This window comes from Pleuronectes platessa, chromosome 15, assembly GCF_947347685.1.
Source record: "Pleuronectes platessa chromosome 15, fPlePla1.1, whole genome shotgun sequence".
In the NCBI taxonomy this organism is placed as follows: Eukaryota; Metazoa; Chordata; class Actinopteri; order Pleuronectiformes; family Pleuronectidae; genus Pleuronectes; species Pleuronectes platessa.
Genome location: NC_070640.1, coordinates 8,993,659 through 9,016,239, shown reverse-complemented (window position 1 = coordinate 9,016,239; position 22,581 = coordinate 8,993,659). Strand labels below are relative to the sequence as shown.

The 22,581-nt window shown below is 42.3% G+C and overlaps 1 protein-coding gene across 1 annotated transcript in view; it reads left to right on the top strand.

The window, feature by feature from the left end:
* Positions 1-22,581, top strand: part of LOC128457094 (actin-binding LIM protein 3) — a 39,470-nt gene that overhangs the window by 4,891 nt on the left and 11,998 nt on the right. Inside the window, exons 3-14 of the mRNA XM_053441618.1 lie at positions 8,523-8,706; positions 10,337-10,449; positions 11,360-11,486; positions 11,641-11,734; positions 12,135-12,222; positions 17,319-17,377; positions 18,112-18,192; positions 18,725-18,880; positions 19,072-19,101; positions 19,765-19,876; positions 20,144-20,251; positions 21,963-22,013. Of these exons, the coding sequence (XP_053297593.1) occupies positions 8,523-8,706; positions 10,337-10,449; positions 11,360-11,486; positions 11,641-11,734; positions 12,135-12,222; positions 17,319-17,377; positions 18,112-18,192; positions 18,725-18,880; positions 19,072-19,101; positions 19,765-19,876; positions 20,144-20,251; positions 21,963-22,013 (1,203 nt within the window). The remainder of the gene's footprint in view (positions 1-8,522; positions 8,707-10,336; positions 10,450-11,359; positions 11,487-11,640; positions 11,735-12,134; positions 12,223-17,318; positions 17,378-18,111; positions 18,193-18,724; positions 18,881-19,071; positions 19,102-19,764; positions 19,877-20,143; positions 20,252-21,962; positions 22,014-22,581) is intronic.

The following is a 22,581-nucleotide window of genomic DNA, read 5'->3' as shown; positions in this document are numbered from 1 at the left end:
TAATGATGTTACACCCTGTTGTTGGTGTTAAATAACTAATTAAAAGTAAATTTACTGGAAAGATTCACACTTCAATGTAAATTTGTGCTATAAAAATGACCTGAAATGACAGAAACCATCTTTGATGTTTACGTTGATGTCCCATCCACTAACATGGAGGAGGCACAGTTTGGGACCTCCACTGCGGCCAGCCAACAGGGGGCGATGTAGATCATTTGGCTTCACTTTTGTGTGACTGTCAGGTCGTCCATCTTTATGTCCAGTCTGTGAGGTCGATAGCTAAGATGGCAGCTCGCCCCGAGCCCATCAGGTCGGGTTTGGATCAGGCTTGATCACGTTGGCTTGGCTGTTTACTTTTACACTGCACATGACTGTAATTGGGGAAAACATGGGGTTTGTTTTTGGGTTCGGACACAAAAACAAAACGCCTGTCGGTTTCATGTCAAGCTTGGTAAATTTTCTCTCGTGGGCCGAAGCTTCAAACAGAAAACTGCAGTTTGAAACGTACTGGACAGAAAAGTAAGATTTACTTGTGGCCTAAAACATATAATGAACATCCATCGATATGGTTATGATTCATACATGAACTTTGAGGATTTTAACGAATTTTGATCCAAAGATATCAGCTTCAGTCCCCAGAGGATGAACCACACTGACTTTTCAAACTGTAGCGTCCCCATAAGTTTGACTGTTGTGGTTTTTCACGGAACGTCTCAATAACGTTGTTTCCTTTCAGAGCAATAAGAATAAAATGCAGAAAGGCGTGGCAATTTCATTTTCAACAAGGCTGACCACTCAGAAGACAAAGAGAAAAGCAGCTCTGTAAATAATATCTTTCTGCGCTCATAAAAATCTCATAAAATATGGAGGATCTTTATAAATTCAACTTCATTCCAAAGTGAATAATGTCGGTTTTGGGATTTTCAGCTTCATGTATCTGCTCGTTCGTAGTCGTTTCTCATCAGTTTGATGGACGAACCCTTATGCCTCACAATTAAAAAAACCAATTTTCTATCTGTGTTAACATTGTGGCCAAAATCCATAACGTGTCACAGAATTGAACCAGTGTAATCCCTCCGTTAGAATATTGGCTGGTTACACTTCTCATTCTATCCCCCCCCCCTGTCCCTCAGCCCCTTGCTGCCTGCGTCCATCCTGTTCACACTCATGCAAATGCCGAGAAGCCACAGCAAGGAAATCCATCCCATGTTGATGATGCGAATAAATGAGGGGAAGACAGTGACAGGACGGCAGACGTGTGCTGGACGGACAGATCGATAGCCTCATTGATACATCCCCCGGGTCCCCCTGTCTCTCCTCCTCTTCCTCCACATCCTCATCCCCTCACTTTGCTGTCTGCTTCCCTCTCTCCTCACACATGATGCTCTCTCTCTCTTCAGCTTCCTCTAATCTGTCCCCTGACTCCCATCTTGCTTTTCTTCTCTTTTCTCCCTGCCTCCACTCAGCCTCGTGTCTAACATAATCCTTCCCCTCTTCTCTCCTCTCTCGTCTTTTTTTTTTTTCCACCCTGGAAATTGAGCCATGTACATCATCCATGACCTTACAGTGTCTCTTCTGCAATAGAACCACTTCGGTCACGGCTGGAAAAATAGGACAAACGCTTCAAAACGTCTGATTCGCACGGTGCATCAACACGTGTCACGAGCCATCTTGCAATAAAATGCTGTGAGTCTATTGTTCTATCCAAAAACTAATTTTAAAAACTTTTTTGGGATCATTTTCTAATACATTTGGATGGATTGTACAACCGATGCTTCACCTTCACCTAACATAGGTTGACTGTGAGGCCTGATCCCATAAGGGCCTTAATCGAGGAACATACCTCCCCCAAAGACCAACAATCCCCTTATGGAACCACATGTAAATTCACTAGATCCAGAATTTTATTGGATCTGCACCAAATTCGCACACACACATACCTATCAGTCTCCTTATCTCTGATGGGTTCTTCCCTGGACCTTGCTCCACCCATCCACAAACCTTCATGGAAATCGGTTGAGCAGTGTGTGTGTTTGTGTGTGTGCGTGTGTGTGTGTGTGTGTGTTATCAGCATTAGCCATACAGGCAGTCACGGATGAACTGGCAGTTTCTTCTGAAGAGACTTCAAGGACAAACTGTGCAGCAGCAGCTTCTGCATCAGCTCGGCTGTGGAGCACTTTCCTTTTGTGTGTGTCTTTTCATGAGCATTTTCACAAGTGGTGTTCTTCTATCTGCATGTTTGTTTTTACTGTGTCTCTGGAAGCTAAATCAGGAGGATGAGATGGAGACAGCCACCGAGTGTGTGTCTCTGTGTGTGTGTGTGTGTGTGTGTGTGTGTGTGTGTGTGTGTGTGTGTGTGTGTGTGTGTCAGGCCTCCAGGAGTTTTCAGCCATCTATCTTCATTTATATCACTCTTTCTTAAATCTGTTCTTCCTGCGCTTATGTCTTTCTTCACCCCCCCTGACCCTTTGCTTCAGCCGCTGGCAGTGAACAAAAGAATCATTAGCTGCTGTCTTTCTGCCAACTGTGTGTGTTTATGCATTTGTGTCCAGGCATCAAGCACTTCCATCAAGTAGGCTACAAATCAATGTTCACAGTTGAAAAGTATTTAAATACTTCACTTCCTCCGGTAAACCGCGGCTGAACCTGCACCCTGACGTGCAGCAGGAAGGGAAAGTAGAGAGTCTGGTGGAGAATTAAACTGGTTGAGAATTAAACTGATGGAGCAAAAAGTGAAGAAGAGAGAAAAGACTGGAATGAAGGGGTTAGATTTGTACATCGAGCTTGGGCTGAAAAAATAAAAAATATCGCTCTGGGAAATTCCGTTTTTGCTGTGAAAGCTTCAGCATTGACTGAAAAGGTTAGAAAAATATGAATGGCGTGTAAATTATTATCCAATCCATGTCTAATGTGCGAAAGCCTTAAATTTAAAGAACAAGACAAGGTCTCTCTTATCATGGATTTGCCTGATCTCTCTTTCTTTGCTCCTCTGTAAAAGGACCACAGCTCTCTGATTCGTTGCCGTTTATCAGATTTATCGACTTTATTACAGACATTTTGAGGGCGGGAGCAGCACAGATGGGACTAATAACATTATCAGTGGCAGCTGCAGACTCCAGTTTATGACTGAGCAGTTTTTCTCCATCCTTAAACTTCATATGTGAATGTGAAGTGGCTTGAACTAATTCCCGGGAAATTTTCTTTGATGTTTCATATTCTGTCCGGTGAGAATAATAAGTCGTAGAAGTCGGAGGTCCCCTCAGTTGCCCTGAGGATCCCTGTGTGGTCACTGCAGCCGTCTCGCTGGTGTCTGGCTGAACCGCACAGAAAGACAGCGTGGAGCCTGACTCTCTGAAAGGTCGCACATGCTCATAAAAACACAGTCTACCACCGTATCTACTATCTACAAGAGGAAATCACCTGTGATTTACACACAAGAGGCTGAATTCACTTTAATACAAGAATATTAAACACATCTTGATAATAGATAATCACTGATGATCTTGTTGTGGCTGGTTATACTATATCTGCTGTGTCTGCACAGGAGCCGTCTGGGTTTCCGCCTTATCAGCAGAATAGAGCAGACACCAAATGTAGAAATTCCTCAGAGTTCGGGACAACAGATGGGGCCAGGGAAGGTCAGGGGGAGGTCACGTGAGGGTGAGAAGGTCACGCTTGAGGTCACAGAAAGTGACAATTCTCTCCTATTTTAACATTAAGCTTAAGACGGTGAGTTCAAGTGGCTGCGGGAAGATTTGTCCCACAAGGGACTGAGCTGTCACGGGACCGGGAGGAGTAATGGATGTTGGCAGGAAGACAACTCCTCTTTTATATTCAGAGATTCTCCGCTCTGACATTTTCTGCTCCTTCTATTGTAATTACACTGTAAATCCGTGACATGAAATCTTCAGTTTAATGAAATTAATTTATGGTTGGAGACAAATCTTGTTGACTTTGCATTTAGTGAAGTTCTTGACAGGTCAAATGGTTTTAAGAGCAGTTTTGATCGGATCGTATGACTTCATGTTCTTACATATATTACGGGCCGGTCTATCATTTGTGGAAGTGGGTTGTGGGAATAACCCCCGACATTTTGGGGTAAATCACTCTCCATGTACTTCTTGTCCTAAAGAAAAAGCCTCTGTACAGTTCTTGATGAGAACTTTATAAGTTTAAAGTTATTATCAATGTCATATAAAAGCACTTGTTAATGGACTACATTTATCTAGAGCTTTACTTGTTCCTTTAAAATGCTTAACAGTTCAAGTCACAATCACCCGCTCACACACACACACACATTCTAACAACGCCATTATGGTGTTTTTTTATTCACACATTGTCGGCACAGTGGCAGGCAATTTCGGGGCTCAGTGTATTGCTCAAGGACACTTCAACATGCAAACTGGGAATCGTACCACCAACCATCTGGTAAGTGGATGACCTGCTGTGCCCCCTGAGTCCCACTCATCAGACTCTTAAACCATGCTGTTTGAAGCTGCACTCCAGCATGTTAGTATGCTGTCTAATTAATTTAGATTGCGAGAATGCTTATGCTAAATCAGATAATTAGAATGTCCTTACTTGTGCAGCTCTTTAGCCCAAAGCATTGGACTGTTGATGTCCATACATCCATCATACCATCAACGATCACCCATTCATCCTGAGGATCCTGATTGTCTCTATCAAATTTAATGGCCATCCATTCCTCAGTTGAGATATTTCAGTTCAAACCACAAATTTGAACTTCATGGTGGCGCCCAAATATTAAGGCATCATCCTCTGTGGACTGTGAATTTCATGGCAATCAAACTGAGATATTTTAATCTGGATGAAAGTGATGGATTAAAAGAACAGCTGACATTGACATCCCTAGAGCCAAGCAGTGATTATGGCTAATAAGACTAGACCAACAAAAGAACACCAGTTTTAAGTACAGAAGTTCACCAGGGAGAAGCAAAGTATAGAAAAACTATATTAAAGTTTAGCCTACTTTATGGTCTGTGTTATTAAAATCCAAATATGGAAAATGACTCAGATGGAAATTAAAGCATGTAAATACCCATACAAGGATCGTAAGGTCTCTAAGGGACAGTTATTTTAAATTTGGCCTGTGAATTTAAGTCCGAACATCCCAGAGGTCCCTGTAGAGAGGCCAGGTCTGGACAGCTCCCTCTCTTTCCTGTTCTCCTCCACATCTTAATAGTTTCCCACTCAGAGATGAACGTGTGAACGCTATCAGCAGGGTGTGAAATGACCCGGCTATACCATCCTCAAGTGTGACCGTGTTAGTTTGAGACAGAGACACTTAAAAGCGAGATTGTGTACTGTTTGCTGGTTTGCATATATGATGTTGTCATAGCTGGTTAAAAGACTCACAACATAGACACTGTTATCTGAATGACACCATACTCAGTAGAGCTTACACCTCTGTTAAGGCCCTGATCAAACTACATTAAGATCTACTAAATCCAGATTTCTATCGGATCAAACTCCAAACAATTACATATTTAAGTCCCCTAAATATGCCAGTTTTTTTCAACAAGATCCCGAAATGACTCGATAGGAAATTAGTAATAATGTAAAAAAAAATATATATTTTTGGGCAATGTTAAATAAATTGAAAAATGTCCCTTGACCAAGTTTTGTGGAAATCTGCTCTGTAGATTTTGTGCATCCTGCTGACAAACAGCACAAGTTTTTAAAATGAATTGTTGATTTGTTGGATTTTTTTATACCCAGAAGATCATATGATACATGTCAAATATTTATTATACCCCTCTGTGAACAGCTTTAGTCTCAGGCAGACTGACAATGATTCAAACATGCACTTTGAAGATCATAGACAGAAAAAAAAAAAAGTATTTATCAGGTTTCAGATTTTGTCGTATGAAAAAGGATTTATCTTCTTCAAGCCAACTAAATTATGAGAAGATAATTAAACTATCAACTATAAGGATGGACATAAGCATTATGTCTGTGTTGGGAAATCACATCAAAACTACGTCTGATCTGTGTCATAGGTGAAAAACCACCAGTTCAAATAGGTAAGGATTCTGCAGGACCTGTTTGTTTAGTTGTCTGGTTTGAAATCAGAGTAAAATGATGGTTAAGAGAAAACCAGCCACTCAGGCTTACGTGTAAGCATGATATAGGAAAACCTTTCTCATGGGTTCATCTCAAGCAGGCTCGACAGCTGCAGCTGCCTTCACAGGTCTCTCCACGAGTCAATCAGCCAGTAGCTGCTGATTCAGAGAAGCTGCCCGAGTCCTCACAAAGACCGAGAACGTGAATCCAACCAATCCCACCAGTTCTCCGACCTTTACAAAGGCTCCCTGGGCAGAGATGTTCTCCAGCTGAACTAAAACCTTTCTGTTTGCCGCTACCTTGTAATTATGTTAATATATTGCACATCACTGTAGCTGTTCTGTAGTTTTTTTAAGAGTTCTTTAATAACAAATTATAGCAAATGTTTTATTCTTTCAAATCATATTTATGTGTCTTTTTATTTGGTCCTTCCTTTTTATGCCTCATGTAAAACATTTTGATTTGCCACTCTGTTGAAAGGAGCTGTACAGAAAAAGTCACCTGGCCTTGGTTCTCTGCCTGCTCTGTTTATCATGTACTGTTTATCATGGGGCTTTTTGCTATGGGGGGATTTGTTACTTACTTTAGTAATTACAATGATAAAATGTGCAGTGAGCAGAGGCATCATGTTAATATGGGAACGTCGGCTTGCCTGGGTCAGCGGCTCTCTAGTGTGGTGCCTTATTTGTGTGTTTCTTACTATATTATTGCTATGAAGCTACATTTATCTGTGCTGCTATTTTAGCTTCCCACAATTTTCCAGTCTAAGTGCAATAACCGACTTCACTCTGGTGAAGTGAAATCAACACCTTTGCCCTCTAGCATATATCTAAGTGTTATATATATACTTTATGTTATTTATTGTATTCTCTATTGCTAAATAGCACCTGTGTGTGTGTGTGTCTGTGTGTGTGTGTCTGTGTGTCTGAGACACTTAACACACACACTCGGATCAGATCCATTCACTCCACTTGGTTTAGAGCCATTAGCTTAATTAGGGGCCAGACATTCAGTTCATTGTCAGATATCTTGATCCGTTGTCTGCCTTTCAGACATCTAACCCACAGCACACACACACACACACACACACACACACACACACACACACACACACACACACACACACACACACACACACACACACACAGGTTGTATCATGGTACCACTCTGCAGTTCATACCTGCACTGACTGGGCCTGTACACCGCAGATCACATCCCAGTGCCAGTCATGTTTTGACTGGTTTGGAGCTGAGTGGGTAAAACATGGCGTCAGTGATTCGATTCATTTCTGGAACTTAATGTGATAGAAATCATTGCAGTGTTGGCATCATAAGAGGATTTTCCCATAGTTGTGGTCATCACCATATGTCGCACACTGTGGCACATTTTGGAAAAACGCAACTGATGGGAGGGAAGAGGAACCTCCTGCCCCCCCCCGACAGCTGAAGCAAATCATCGCTCATCTCCTTTTAAAGTGCCTATAACCACCGAGCTCAGCAGAGGCCTCCTCACCCTCACTTCAGCTGGGGCAGAAGCAATCATTTGCCTGAGAGACTTTGAATCTGCTGAATAAAAGCCATCCATCACGCGCTCAGTATATACAGTGTAGTTAACACAGTGTGTGCATCCGTGTGCACTCAGGACTCAGGAGTCTCTTCACCTGGACATGTATCAAACAACAGCCTCCATAGACACACATTAAATTTCATAGTGTGTAAACATGCTCAGATAAAACAGCTATGATCTTTAATCCATATCATACTGTGTATGTATATATAGTTGTATGGATGGGAACCATAACATAATGTATAAATTAACAGATTAGATGGTTACTGGTCTAATCCCCAAAGATTATAGTATTAACCCTTTAGAGGTCAGACGGGACAACAGATTGCGCTCTCCACAGCCCCACCCCTTCCACACACACACACGCACGCACGCACATGCACACACACATACACACACACACACACACACACACACACACACCAACCATGTTTTCTAACTACCCTCAATCCAGAAGGTGAAACTTTGTGTTAAGTGGATTAATACTGGTGTTCGTGACAGGACAGCAGACTGACAACTCAAGTTTCACAATATATTGTATAAACTTGAGTTGTAATCATATGTAATAGTAAGGATTGTTTCAGAGGACTTTGGGGAGCCCAGACAAAAGGGCCCCTCAAGTTGACTGGCCCACCAAAGAAACACTTGATACATGATGGTCTTCAACCGAACCTCTAAAATTACAAAGCTTTTTGCAGAAAGATATATTTGCACATGGTCTGGAAAGGGGGTTGTGTTGTGTGACCATTGTGTTGTTGTTGTCAAAAGTAGTCGATCATAGAATATAAGGGGATTCTCACGAAACTGTTGGAGCTCTTGATCAGCTGGGGCCCCAGTCAGTTCCTCATATGTCTTCCCCTCCTTCCCTCTAGTGTGCAGCTGTGACTTGGTGCACTCAGGTTTCTTCCACCACTCCGGAGAATACATCTGCACCGAGGACTACCAGCGGCTCCACGGGACCCAGTGTGACAGCTGTGACACGTACATCACTGGAGAGGTGGTGTCTGCTCTGGGGAGGACGTACCACCCGCACTGCTTCGTCTGCAGCATCTGCAGGTGAGGGAAATGTGTCTGAGTGTGTAGTTGCATTAACGTCAGATTTAAAAAGTCCTGAAATAGAAGGGTGGACGAATAAATTTGGCAGTTCATCAAAAAGTTACATCATTGTAAGTAAAACTATTGTCCAACCGGACCTATAATGTCATGTTGTAAATTAAAATTTTAAAGATAAAATGGTGAGGGCAATTATGATATTTCTTTCACCGCACAGATAACATTATACCACCATTTAGGTCAATGTATTGTCCTCAGGGGTCCAAAAAGTTTTCCATCTCTAACCTGTAATCATAAAAAAAGCAGCAGCATTTGAGATTCTTGTAGAATAACACATATTGTGGATCACAGACTTTGAAAGTCTGTTCACACGCAGCACAGGTGGCTCTTTACAATTGAAACTAAATGATGCACGATTGCTGTCGGCCACAAAATCCCACTGTCAGTCACTGTAAGTTTATTGATTCATGCTTTTAGCAGGTTTATCACAGTGTTTTACTGATATTAAAAACTGAAGGATGGGGAGAAACAGGCAGCAAGTCAAGTCAGGAGAGTGTCACATTTGTTCAGGCCCAGAGAGCTACTTTAATTACACAGGAAAATACAGTGCTTTATATTGGAATCTTAATTCAGTCTTAACTTAATCAATATACCACTTAAACATCTCGTGGGCTGGTAGGAGACCGATTAAAAAAGAGGAGTAATCAAAAATGAAGCAGCCTTCCTGTGTCTTGTTGCCCTGGATTCTACCCATAATGCAACTTGCCTCTTTCAAACTCCACATCCTCAGATCACCAGTGTTAACTACATTAAGCCTTTCCTGATGAAAATGCAGTGTGAATGCAGTTCAAATGCATGTGATGATGTCACCAGGTCCTTTTGTGACATCGCTACTCTAGAAACAACTGTTATAAAATCCAGAAATTACAGAAAAAGCTGAATATTGATAGTTTGAAAAAGTAAATGATTGCAGTCATGTGCTGAATGAAGGACCGAAACCCCCAAATTGCGATGGAAAAGCATATGGAAGATGAAGGATAATAAAGAAACAGGAAGACTATAGTGTAACTGCTGGGTCTGTATTCACACTCATTAAAATAAAGTTGTTGTTGCCAATTGGGTTACTCATACTGGTAAAGGTCTCTGGACCAGGAAGAAGAGATTTAACAATATTCTTTATTGACACACTTAATATGGAAGATATACTTCTCTACTGTTGGCAGCTCCCTCTTTAATCATCATATATCACATAAATCTATATTGGCTCCAGTTCAGTTGACTGCAGCTGACTTGATAAACGTGACTGGTGGAAGTCTGTGAAGTCAATATGTAACAGGCTAACGACCGCTCAGGGTTTTAGATGTAAAGATCATTAGGTTTTCGTTTGCTGAGTTTTTGGACGGAGATCCCCTGTGTGTACCCACTCCTATGATATCAACACACTCCACTGAGATTGCAAATTAGTCTCATGCATCTCGAAAGAACTGCTGAGTCAGCACGGTGCAATAAAAATGTGTCACACAAATGACTTATCGGCTGTGAGATAGAGATTTTGGTCAAGTGACCCTTTAACTTGAATTCCTACAGGGCCGTATCTGCATGACCACGCTTAAAATGTGCTCTTTGTTCTCAGGAGCCCGTTCCCAATCGGCGACAGGGTGACCTTCTGCGGGAAGAAGTGTGTGTGTCAGCAGTGCTCGCACTCTCTGGGCAGCGACAAGCCCGTCAAGGTCCACGGGCCCAGCTGTAAGAAAACAAACACTCCATCACTGCATGCCTCACAAACATATGCAAAAATACTAACAGGATTATACTTAAAGGGACAGCCCACCCAGAAATGAATATTCACTCATTATCTACTCACCACTGAGGCGATGGAGGGTCGGGTGAGTTTCAGGGGTAAACAGTGTTGCAGCGAAATCCAAGACAATTGAAGTAAATGGTGATCGATTCTTCAAACGTACAAAAGAAAACAACGGAAAATAACATAAAATGTCTCCATACGTCTCCTGTGCTGTCATCCAAGTGTCCACAAGCCCCGCCATTCAAAACAGCATCATTCACACCATGTCTTCAGCCTAAATGTCATCTGATATCCTCCTTTTTGTACATTTAGGCTAAGATGAAACAAAAAAAATCATTCCTTGATTCTTCTTCATCTAATTTACCCAATAATTCATAATCTGGCCAATTGGTTTAGATGCAGATATAGAAATTACACTTCTTTATGACTCATCTGGCTCATATTGATCTGTGCTGTTACCCAACACAGGCGAAAACACCACAATAGACTTGTGCCTTCCACCTGCTGAACTTTGCAAAAACACACCCACACAAACACACACGTATATACACACACAACCAGAAGGTGGCCTGTTGCTCCAGGTATTTGTGTGGCCTGGTTCTGTTAGCTCCATCTGGTGAAGACAGTGGGACCATAATGTCAGGAGAGAGGGATGAGGAAGAGAGGGAAAGTAGAATTGATGAGAGGAAAACACAACAGGAAGGACGGTGAATGAACATTTGCGGAAGCTGCTCTTTTCTCTCCTGTTTGTTTTCTCATTGCTGCATTTTCTGTTTCTCCTCTCTTCTCCTCTTCTCTTCTCCTCTCCTCCTCTCATTCTCTCGTCCTCGTCTCTCCTCTCCTCTCGTCCAGACTGCGCCGGCTGTGGCGAGGAGATCAGACAGGGTCAGTCCCTGCTGGCTCTGGAGAGACAGTGGCACGTCAGTTGCTTTAAATGCCGGACATGTGGCTGTGCGCTCACTGGAGAGTACATCAGCAAGTAGGTGTCTTGATCCCCCATCTGTACAGTCTGTGTACAGGTATTCACACATGTCCACGTCCTCTGTTTGTATCCAAAAAAAACAAAAAAAGTGGAACAAAGGCAGGAAGTCAGGTGGGATTCATTTAACCTGAGAACTGTTTTCTCTGTGTAGGGATGGGATTCCTTACTGCGAGGCTGATTACCACTCACAGTTTGGGATCCGGTGCGAGGGCTGTAACAGGTACATCAGCGGCAGAGTGCTGGAGGTGAGTGTGTTTGTGCATCTTATGTAAAGGTGTGTGTGTGAGAGCTGGGAGCATGAGCAAGAACGACTATGAATTTTTGTGTGAAAAATTGTGTGTGTGTGTATGTGTGTGTGTGTCCATAAAAAGCTACAGAAAACACAGCTGCGCCTCTTCAAATGACTCAAGTGTTGACTGGTGACGAGGCAGCTTTGGAAAACACTTCCATCTCCACTCGTCTATTCATTTCTTATCGCCTCTCTGCACATTCTTCACTCCTCATTGTTTTCCTCCATGTCTTATCGCCACTCGGTTCTCACTCCCTCATTTGTGTCACCTGCTTTTGCTTCTCTCTGGCTTATTTATTTCTTCTTTCCTGGCTTATTTCTTCTTCCCTCCCCCTCTCTCGCTCTCTCTCCTCCAGGCTGGAGGGAAGCACTACCACCCCAGCTGTGCCAGGTGTGCGCGCTGTCACATGATGTTCTTGGAAGGAGAGGAAATGTACCTCACAGGTGAAATGAAACACCATGTATGAAAGTGATAGGATGTGTTATTAGTTTCGTGAATAAATATCTGTGACCGTACAAAAGTACTTCTGCCTCTCTACAGCGAGCGGGCATAAAAATAGAATCGTAGCGTCTATTGAATTAGCTGTTCCCTGCAAGTACCCAGATGGCCCGAGTGTGTGTGTGTGTGTTTGTGTGTGGGTGTGTGTGTGTGTGGGACCCAAAGAAAAGGCAAGTCAGACAGAAGTAGGATACAGCCGCCTGATAAATGGCTGCTTTTAACAAAGAACCCTTGTGTAGGTTATTGATCGCACATATAACACTTGTTACTACATTTTGCGACAAAGACACACGTAACACACAACAGACACACACACACCTTCCCCCAGCCGATGTTTTCCTGAGACACACAAAGGTTGAAGTCAATTACCTCTCCAGCTTGGCCTCGGCTGCTGTGTCCATTATTCTGCGCCGCCGCTGACAGAATTAATCTGAATGAATGGCCGACTGCCAGAGGTTTAAATTGTTTTCTCTTTTACAAATTAGATTCAAGTAATTAAAGTTAATAAGCTCACTCATGGATTGAAAAGCAGGCGCATGTGAGGACACTGCTGAAGCTGCAGGACAAACTTGCGTCCTCATAGGTTTTGACTTTGAATCACCCAAACAAGCGATAATCATGTTCATCGTTATCTGTTACAAGTTGATGCCGTTGTGTTTTCCTACTTTCCATTGCGTTTTGAAATTTTAATTTGCATTTCAGGGCAATCTTAATTTTGTGAGAGGAATTTGGTTTCGGAAGAAATGTACTATGATATCAGCCATATATATTAATTACCCATCGCCCTAACTTTACATTTAAATGTATATTTTCGGTCTAAAACCATAAACTGTATATAAAGTTGGACAACATGACAGCTCCCCAAAAGTGAGGTGAAAGAGTCTTAATTGCCCCCTGTTGGCTGGCTACAATATAGGTCATAAATCGTGCCTCCTCCATGTTAGCAGATGGGACATGACCCAAACTAAAAAGGACTAAATTCCTTCAAAGTTTGGTTTAATTGGTTTTTTGATGATATGAAAACAGGATGTTACATCATGATTGACAGCTGGGACTCACTTATTATCGGTTGACTGTGTGAATCGGCAGGACCTCGCTACCTTCATCCCTTCGTCCCCATTGCTACTCTTGCTCCAACGGTGCAAGATGGTATCCGGATCTACTTCCTCGACACATACTTTTAATGCAAATTAGAACATATGAAACACAAGGTCAGACCTTAGGAGATGTGGTCGTGTAGATAGACCTCAATAGAGTATAAACTGTAAATTCCTTTTAAAAAAAAGGTAAAACTGGAGAAGAAATCCATACCTTTACCACTAAAGTATTAACAGTGCCAGAAACTTTAAGTGTAAAAATGCATTTTGTTTAACACAGATAACTTTTCCTGACCGAGCTGAATTCAGGTTGAATGTGGAGCTACTGTACCGTCATGTGTATTTGACACACACATCCTCCCACAGTCGCCACACAGGTCGACACCTCCGGGTTCACTTCATTGACATTCTGCTGCTGTGCTCACGGCCACCAGTAAACCGAGCCATTTGCATATTGTACTTGAAGGTCTCTGTGTGTGCGCGCTTGTGTGTGCATTGTAATGTTAGCATGGAAATACATGTAAGCGTCGTTGTCTGTGCATTTGCGTGGATGCATGTTTTTGCATTTGTGTGTCTGCTTATCAATGAAGGTGTGTGTTCGGTGTGTGTGTTTGTGTGTGCTGAGCTCCAGTGAGTTGCCCCAAGGTTACATTCCCTCCTTTTGATGACTTCAGACATGTAGGAGGGCTAAGCAATCACCCTCGTGAGACACACTCAATTACGGCTCACACGCTCACACATACACACGTGTACACAAACGACGCACGCACACACACACACTCTTGCAATCAATCTCATGATGCATGTCTGGAATACGAAGTGGCGTGCATGTGTGTGCGTGTGTCGTTGACGTGAGCGGGAAACTATTTTATGAACCGTTCATGGACGCTTCATCTCAATATCTGTTCTTAAGATGAAGTAATCAATGAAAACGTATGTGTGGAAAGTTTGATTACCTCAGTGCGGAGGTAGATCATCTCCAGGTCACTCATTTCAAATCTGTCATTTCTGTGGGCTAACGTAATCAGCCGCTCTCGGGGGGGCCCCCTCTCCACTCAATATATAACTGGCTGTCGTGCTAATGGGCCATGCTAGATATTGATACAGGAAACAGAATCCACAACCAGATGAACACACACACCAGGTTCACCACTGCCTCCTCCTTTGCATTAACGTAATTTGATTGGCCTGAGTGTTTGTTTAAACACCATTTGATTGGCTGACATGAGTCCTATGTCAGGACTGCAACTTTTTTTTTTTAAATTATTAATCTCCTGTGTCTCTTTTTGCCCAGTACAAGTCTACAGAGCCACAAATGATGTCTTGTAAAAATATATATAACATTTCAAGAAATGAGACTAGCAAATAAGAAAATATGTATTTTTCTTAAGACATAATTCATGAGACTTGTTAAGTCTATCCACTCTTGTGTTTATGTAATGTTTTTCAGATTGACTAATACTTTAATTAACTACTGATTTCAGACATTTTCAGATTTACAAAATGTCTGTTTCATTATTCAGAAGAGCTTTTACTTGGTGCTTAATTTGAATTTTTGTTTAATTTGCTGGACTGAAAAACTCTCTGTCATGTTGCATATCTGTCTAATTGCCAAAGAGGATTTTGTTTTGGTCTGAATCAAATCTCCAAGTAGAAGCAGCATTGCATTGCATTGAAACATTCTTCAATGATTCACTCAACTTGACCCCAGCTCTTACAGCCACGGAATTAAAAAATCGACAGACTCACTATATCTGAATCGTCAGAATTAAATTGACATTTCTGGGGATTCACTTCAGACGGCAGCATAATTCTATGCAGATAAGCATAAATATCTTCCCCTTTATAACATTAGAATTTCAGATAGCATGAGCACTAATGTCCAAATTGCTTCCTGTAGATTTACACTGGCAGCCTTCATCCCCTCTTTTGAATATCGATGGTCAAGATAAGGCGTCCGGTTTGGGCAACCCACTAACCCCAGTTTGCATAAAGTGAAGACAAGGAGAAAAAAATGAAAGACTGCTCAGGCTTCTCTCCAGAAACTGTTTTTCCTCTGCATGTGCGACTTAAGCAAGATTCCATTTGTATCACAACTGATCACAGCTCTGTGTTTTCCATCTGAATCCTTGGTCGCTGCACAATTTAGATTCTCCTCAGCCAGGAGACACCGGATCCCGAGTCCAAGGCCGTACATCTGTTCAGCAGCCGAGTGCAGCAGCGTGGGTGGGACGGGGGTGCACTGAATCACCACGCATGGCTTCTGTCCACAGTATCGATTTTGTGTGTGGGAGTGTGTGAGAGAGAGAGTGTGGGTTGTTGCGTGCGCGTTTCCTGCTTCCTCTTGCCTCTGTGCTCGGTTGCTTATGCGTTTATGTAGTTTGTGTGTGTGTGTGGGTGTGTTTGTTTGTGTCCAGGTCAGATATATGATGTTGATAGTGGTTGTATATTAGAGTCATGATCAGCTAACTGAGTCCTGCAGTGCCCTGAGGCCGGAGCAAATGATACAGAGTCAGCGCACGTGTGTGTGTGTCTGTTTGTGAGTGTGTGTTTGTGTGTGTGAGTGTTGCCGTCATTATCGCTATCACATCCACAACAAACATCCTGACATTAGTGGTTTATTGTCATGAATATGATCTGCTGTAATAACCGTCATTCATCCCCTCTCCTCTTCTGCTTTATCGAGTACTTAGCTCCCTCCATCATTCTTTCACTTCCTTTGCTTTGTTCTTTTTCTCTGTTCCTCCTCGTCTTTCTCTCTTCTCAGGAAGACTTCTCCTTCCTTTATCTTTGGGTCTCTTGCTCTTGTTCTCGTTCAGTTCACTTCAAGTCAGTGAAATACAGAAATACTTTTCTGAATGTCACTGTTAAGGTGCATTGTTACTCAAGCTGTGGTTCGGTTTTTCAGATGTTCGTGCATAGACTGAGGTAAAGATGTGCAAAAAAAGATTTAATCTGTAATATTGTACATTAAAGCCCGACCGATATGGATCAGAAACTTTATTATCAATAACTATTAATAACAAGAAAATACAAATTAACCAAACATAATGATACAAACATAACATAATACAACAAACGTACGTTTTGAAACATAAACATAAATGCACATATTTTTCACAACATTTTTCAGCAGAATAAAAGTTTCCGTATAACTTAATATTTCATCTGTGAAAATACAAATCCCGTGAATTTAAAAGACTGATTTTAATTAAGAATATATGTTATTTCACATCAAATATAAACACCAATGCACATTTTTTCTGCATTGTTTATTCTGGACAGTAAAACCTTCTTAAATGCTAATACCGTTAAGATCTTTTTTCTGGCTGTATTGTAGTTATGTGGTTTGCCTACTCTTACTTCTTTGTCCTTCCTATCTCTTTGTCTCTCTCGCTCATGATGACCCGGTGCAGATTTTTCATGTGAGTCATTATATGTCATTTGGCATCAAAAGAGGAAGAAGTCATTAGTTCTCTTGGCACTGGAGGAAAAGTTTGGGGATCATAAAAGTCGGTAGGATTTATTCTTCAGTGACCGTGAGTGTCTGAACAAAATGTCATGGCAATGGGTCCAATAGATGCTGGAGATATTTCATTTACTAATGCTGGACTAACCGATATTAAGCTGAGCAAAACCACGCTGCAGCTAAATAGTCCTCTGTTCTTGTTTATGTGTGGGGAGACCAGGAGTCTTTGATCCTCTGTCCTCAGACCAGACAAAGCTCCTCCACAGAGCTTCAGCTGTGTGTGTGTGTGTGTGTGTGTGTGTGTGTGTGTGTGTGTATATGTGTGTGTGTGTGTGGTGTTGATTGATGATGATGCACTAGAGAAAGGCCATTTTACTCTCCTAGGATCACATGAAACTGTATGGCTGCAGCCCACATACACAAAACAAATGTAACTGAGCTAAACTTGTGTATTTGTTTGTGTGTTTATGTACAGGTTCAGAGGTTTGGCACCCCATGTGTAAAGAAGCAGCTCGGCTGGAGAGAAAACTGAGGGTGAGCGATACTCAAAATACCTCCAGCCTCCTGCTCCCTCCCTCTCTCTGTTTCCTTCCTGTGTGATTCTCCTCTTCTCTCTCTGTGCCTCATATTTAACGTCCTCGTTTTACAACCTACACCACATTGTTCTCTATAAGATAGTAATTCCCTATAAATGTAGTAATGTTTAGAAAATCTTTTTAAGTCTTTCTATGAAGTGCTTTCGAAAACTTTTCAATTTCTATCAAGAAAGGATTTTATTTGATTCCCTGACATTAAAATGCAATTAATCCAATGTGGTTTCAAAATAATGTACGCTCTTTACTTTCACTATCAAAATTGTTCACCTCAACTAATGCCAAACCTTATCTGAAGCCAGTTTGAGTTATCGAAATACCTGGAGAAGCATGTATTAGTATTAGTATAATTAAAGCCAGTTGTGTTAATCAGTTATTTTTAAATAACAAATGCATTTCCGTAGAAGTGGTTTAACCCCATAAATTCACAAGTCAACAGAACTTTCAGATTTTTTTATGGACAAATACTCAATTTTATTAGTTTTCAGGCCTCAATCACATGTAAACTTCTTTATCAATACAATGTCATATGTAGAGATATGTGTTACATTGTGGATAATGTTACAATTATCATTTCTGTACCTTTTAATTACATGTTCTAGAACTACCTCTTGTGTCTAATCTGACTTTACTTTGACCTCAGGCTGGTTTTGACTCTTGTTTTTGCTCCGATAGCTGAGACGTACGTCTGAGACCGCCTCCATTTCCCCCACGGCCTCCTCCCCTCTGCTCGGATCTCCTCACCGCCTTATCTGCGTGAGTAACTGCCGCTGTGGTGATAACAAAAATAAATAATACAACTTTATTTATACAGCACTTTTTCAAAACCGAGTGATGCCCTTCGCTGTCACTGTCAGGGCCGTCAGTCACATATAACCGATGGAGACAGACGCTCGCAGTCCCTGGCTCTTCAGTCTGTCTGTCTCTGAATAGACTTTCTTTATTGTCTCTCACTTCACACTGAGGTGTTTACTGCTCTTTAAAGCTGATGAAATGTTTTTTCATTGTGTCCGACTTAAAGTAAATTGGTGTTGAATTGTATTTTCTAATGCTATACATCTGTACGCCCGCCTCTGTGTGATTCTTTTTCTTTTATCGTTCTTTCTGAATTGCTATTTATGTCCACTTTACTATTTATGACTCAGTTTCCATTTACTGCCTCCCTCTCTCTCTCTCTCTCTCTCTCTCTCTCTCTCTCTCTCTCTCTCTCTCTCTCTCTCTCTCACACACACACACACACACACACACACACACACACACACAAACGCACACACAAACGCACACACAGTCAAAAGCCGACAGTCATGTTCTGGACTATAAGCAGCTGGCGGCTCTGCCCAGGGTCAAAGCCATGTATGACATCCAGCGGCCTGACATCATCCCTTATCAGTCCGACCAGACACACCTCTCTGACAACACTCTGGAACGATATAGCTGTGGACAGGTACACACACACACACACACACACACACACACACACACACACACACACACACACACTCGCACACACTCGCACACACACACACACACACACACACACACACACACACACTCGCACCGACACACACATATTCACAATCAATAATAAAGTGGACCATAACTCTCACCTACTCTTTTATTCTCCCTCTGATCCAGTCATTGGGCTCCTTGTCACCATACTCTCATGTAAGTATTCCTCCCAGTAGTTTTACTGCCTTGACTAATGACTCAGGTATATTTGACTTGAATTAGAGCAGAAGGTTAATGTAGCTGTATGGAAAACATGGACCATGTCACATGTCAAACAAAGAGCAGGGAAGGGTGTTGGTGTAACCAGGGAACGTGGGACTTCCAGATCAGTTATGTAACTTGGAATTCTCCAGTTAATCGATCAATCGATTGATTGATTGATTTTACAGTCGTTTACATTTACAAACAGAGACATATATATAACCAAATGTGTAGAACTTAAGAAAATTTTTCTTTGAAATACTCATGTCGGCAAATATTATCAGCCTATACATTTTGAAGGAAATGTGTAAATTGACTTTCTTTGTCACTGCCTTTACAAAGTTAAAATGTTTTACTTTTTTTAAATATAGTCTTGACTTTGTATTTCATGTTGAGATTTTAATTGAAGAGTTTAATGACATCTGTGCGGTCAGGTCTCAGTCAGGGAAATACAAATTCTTCATCACGTTTCTCGTTATCAAAAAAGAATACTGCATAATGCTGCTCTCAAAGTGATTACAGTTGGGTTTTTAATGGAGCTTTGTGTAGTTTAATTAACTCCATTGAGTAAATGGAAACACCCTGAGATGGCGTGGCTCTCTCCCTCTCTCTCTCCAGGATGTTCTGGACGGCGTGGAGTTGAGAACGAGGCGCTCCTCCAGCTCTGCCTTCACTGACTCTCCTGCACACAGTCGCCTCGGAGGGTCCCCTCTGCATTATTATCTCCCCGGTAATGCGCCCACTCAACCGAAGATGCACACTTACACGTACATGAATAGAAAGTATGAGGTCTGGCAAGAAGTACTCGCTCTACGCGGCTCGGCAGGGAGTTACGTCCATGTTTGGAGTCCCAGAACACTCAAACATACATGCTCACGTATATATATGTACGTGTTTCATCAGCTTATGAGTCTGTCGTTTCTGTTCGGGGAAATGTGGGCCATTCTGTGCCTCATGCTTTGGTTTCTCTCGCTGTGATTGGCTGCGATGACGGCAGGCAGTGAGAGTGGCAGGAGTTCACCATATTACTCTCAGCCAGAGCCCAGGTGTTCCACCCCCGACACCACCACCACCCTCCAAGCCCCCAAGCATTTCCATGTGCCAGGTAGGCCGTCATCCGTCACGCTGGTACTAACTTGAGTTTCCCCATTTAACAGCGAAACGAAACCCCCCATCCGAATACTTACATGTACTTATATTATCCAAATCCTTTGTATTGCTATAATTTGACTACCTGCCTAAACAAGAGCCTCATCCTGATCCCAGATTCACACTTGCTTCTCAAACCAAACAACCAAAGTGAACCGGATCTGTTTGTCATTAATTGCAAGAAAAAGAATCGACTAATAAGTTCATCGTCTTTTTTCAGATTTCTGAATTGTTTTTTGTTGGTTAAAAGTTATTAAATGTGACGTTTTTTTGCTTCTCCTCGTAGTATATAAGTACAATTTGAATATATTTTCCTTTTTAAACTGAATACATATGTAGTATGTTACCTGTGAGCTTCATATGAGCCTGATTGTGATAGATCTAAGGTTTCTGACTTATTTTGATGAGGTCTGAACATCTATAAAGTAGTTATCCCTTCTTCCTGAGTTTCTTCCTAGAGCTTTTGTTGCATCTGAGCTTTAATCTAACATCTAATTCTGTTTCGTGTGAACATCCCAACAACCTTCCACCTCATCAGGTCGACGCTCCTCCGCTCCCTGAACGTTTCGCTCTGTCCCTGTTGCCTTCGCTTTACGTTTGCTTTCCCTCCTCATCATTCCTTCCTCCTGCTCTCGCTCCATTTCTCACTGCATGTTCCCTTCTTTCTCCTTGCCAGCCCTGCGACAGCACTCCCCTTACGTTTTTACAACGAGGAACAGAATGTATTTGGTGGAGGCTTTTATCCAGAGTGCTTCACGGTATCATGAGTGTGTTCAAATTTAGCGTGGTCGGTCTGCTGGGAGTCAAACCTCCAACGCTGGGAGGATTGGTGGCATGCTCTGCTGTGTTTGAAAGTATTTCAATGTTTTCTGCTTCATGTTCTTGCTGTTGTAACTTCTTTTAAATGTTATTTTACGTAACGTGGTGTTCCGACACCCAAAGCTGAATGAATATATAGAATTTTCTTCCAAACCAGAGCTGCAAGGCGCCACACGCTCCTGTCGTTTCTATTTTTTTCGTTCCCGTCCCTTTATCTTTTCCTCTGCCTCTCCATCCAGTCCTCACTCCACCCTTTAACTCCTCTCCTTCCGCTGCTTTATTCCTGAGCCATCTGCTGCTCCTTCCAGCAATAAGCCAGTGAATGAGTATTAATCATCCGCTCTGCACGTCGATCAGGTCCTCTGGATGCACGGCACCGCCTCTGCTACAACAGTTTATTACCTGTGCTGTCAGCTTTATGGTCAAGAAGACTATAAATGTATGCAACTAATTTGTCGGGAAGGGATGGAAATCCAGATTTCCTCTCCTCTCCTCTCCTCTCCTCTCCTCCCCTTCCCTTCCCTTCCCTTCCCTTCCCTTCCCTTCCCTTCCCTTCCCTTCCCTTCCCTTCCCTCCTCTCCTCTCCTCCCCTCCTCTCCTCTCCTCCCCTTCTCTCCTCTCCTCTCCTCTCCTCTCCCCTCCCCTCCTCTCCTCTCCTCTCCTCTCCTCCCCTTCCCTCCCCTTCCCTTCCCTTCCCTTCCCTTCCCTCCTCTCCTCCCCTTCCCTCCTCTCCTCTCCCCTCCCCTCCCCTCCCCTTCTCTCCTCCCCTCTCCTCTCCTCTCCTCTCCTCTCGTTCCCTATTTCGTTTATCTTGATGCCACTAACGCTCCATGTGTTTGTGTTTTCAGCTTCTGAAGAAACCAACATCTACAGGAAACCCCCCAACTATAAGAGACTAGGTTAGTCCATTAAATCCAGCAGTTGACGGGCGTGCTGTGTACACCGCCAATGCATCATTAGTATAAAACATCCTTCTGCTTGTTTGACTGAAACCGAGCCGTGACAGAAAGATCTGAGTTGAAGATGAATAAATTCTTTCAGTCCAACGTCGGGTGCTTCTGACGACATTCATTCCTCTCCACCTTCTCAGCAGTCCGAGAACCGGAAGCAATTTTGCTCTATAAACCTGCAGAGGTTTGATTACAGGTTCTGTTGCAGAGTTTAAGGAGGGCCACTGATATTTTGGATCATGGATCTTCTCAGATACTGCTTCTTTGACTATCTGTTAACTAACCAGTGCCATTGTCCATACCAATATTGTATGGGTTCCTCCCACTACATCCTTTCGCTGTCATGGTAATCCACAGTGTAGTTTTTGTAATAACAGACAAACAAACAGCAATGAAAACTTTAACTCCCTTTCATAGCTAATAACTAAAAATAACCTTTATTCCTAGACTCTTTCTAGAATCGACTTCTCCCTTTAAAACTATTATATCTGGATCATCCCTGTTCTTAATCAATGCG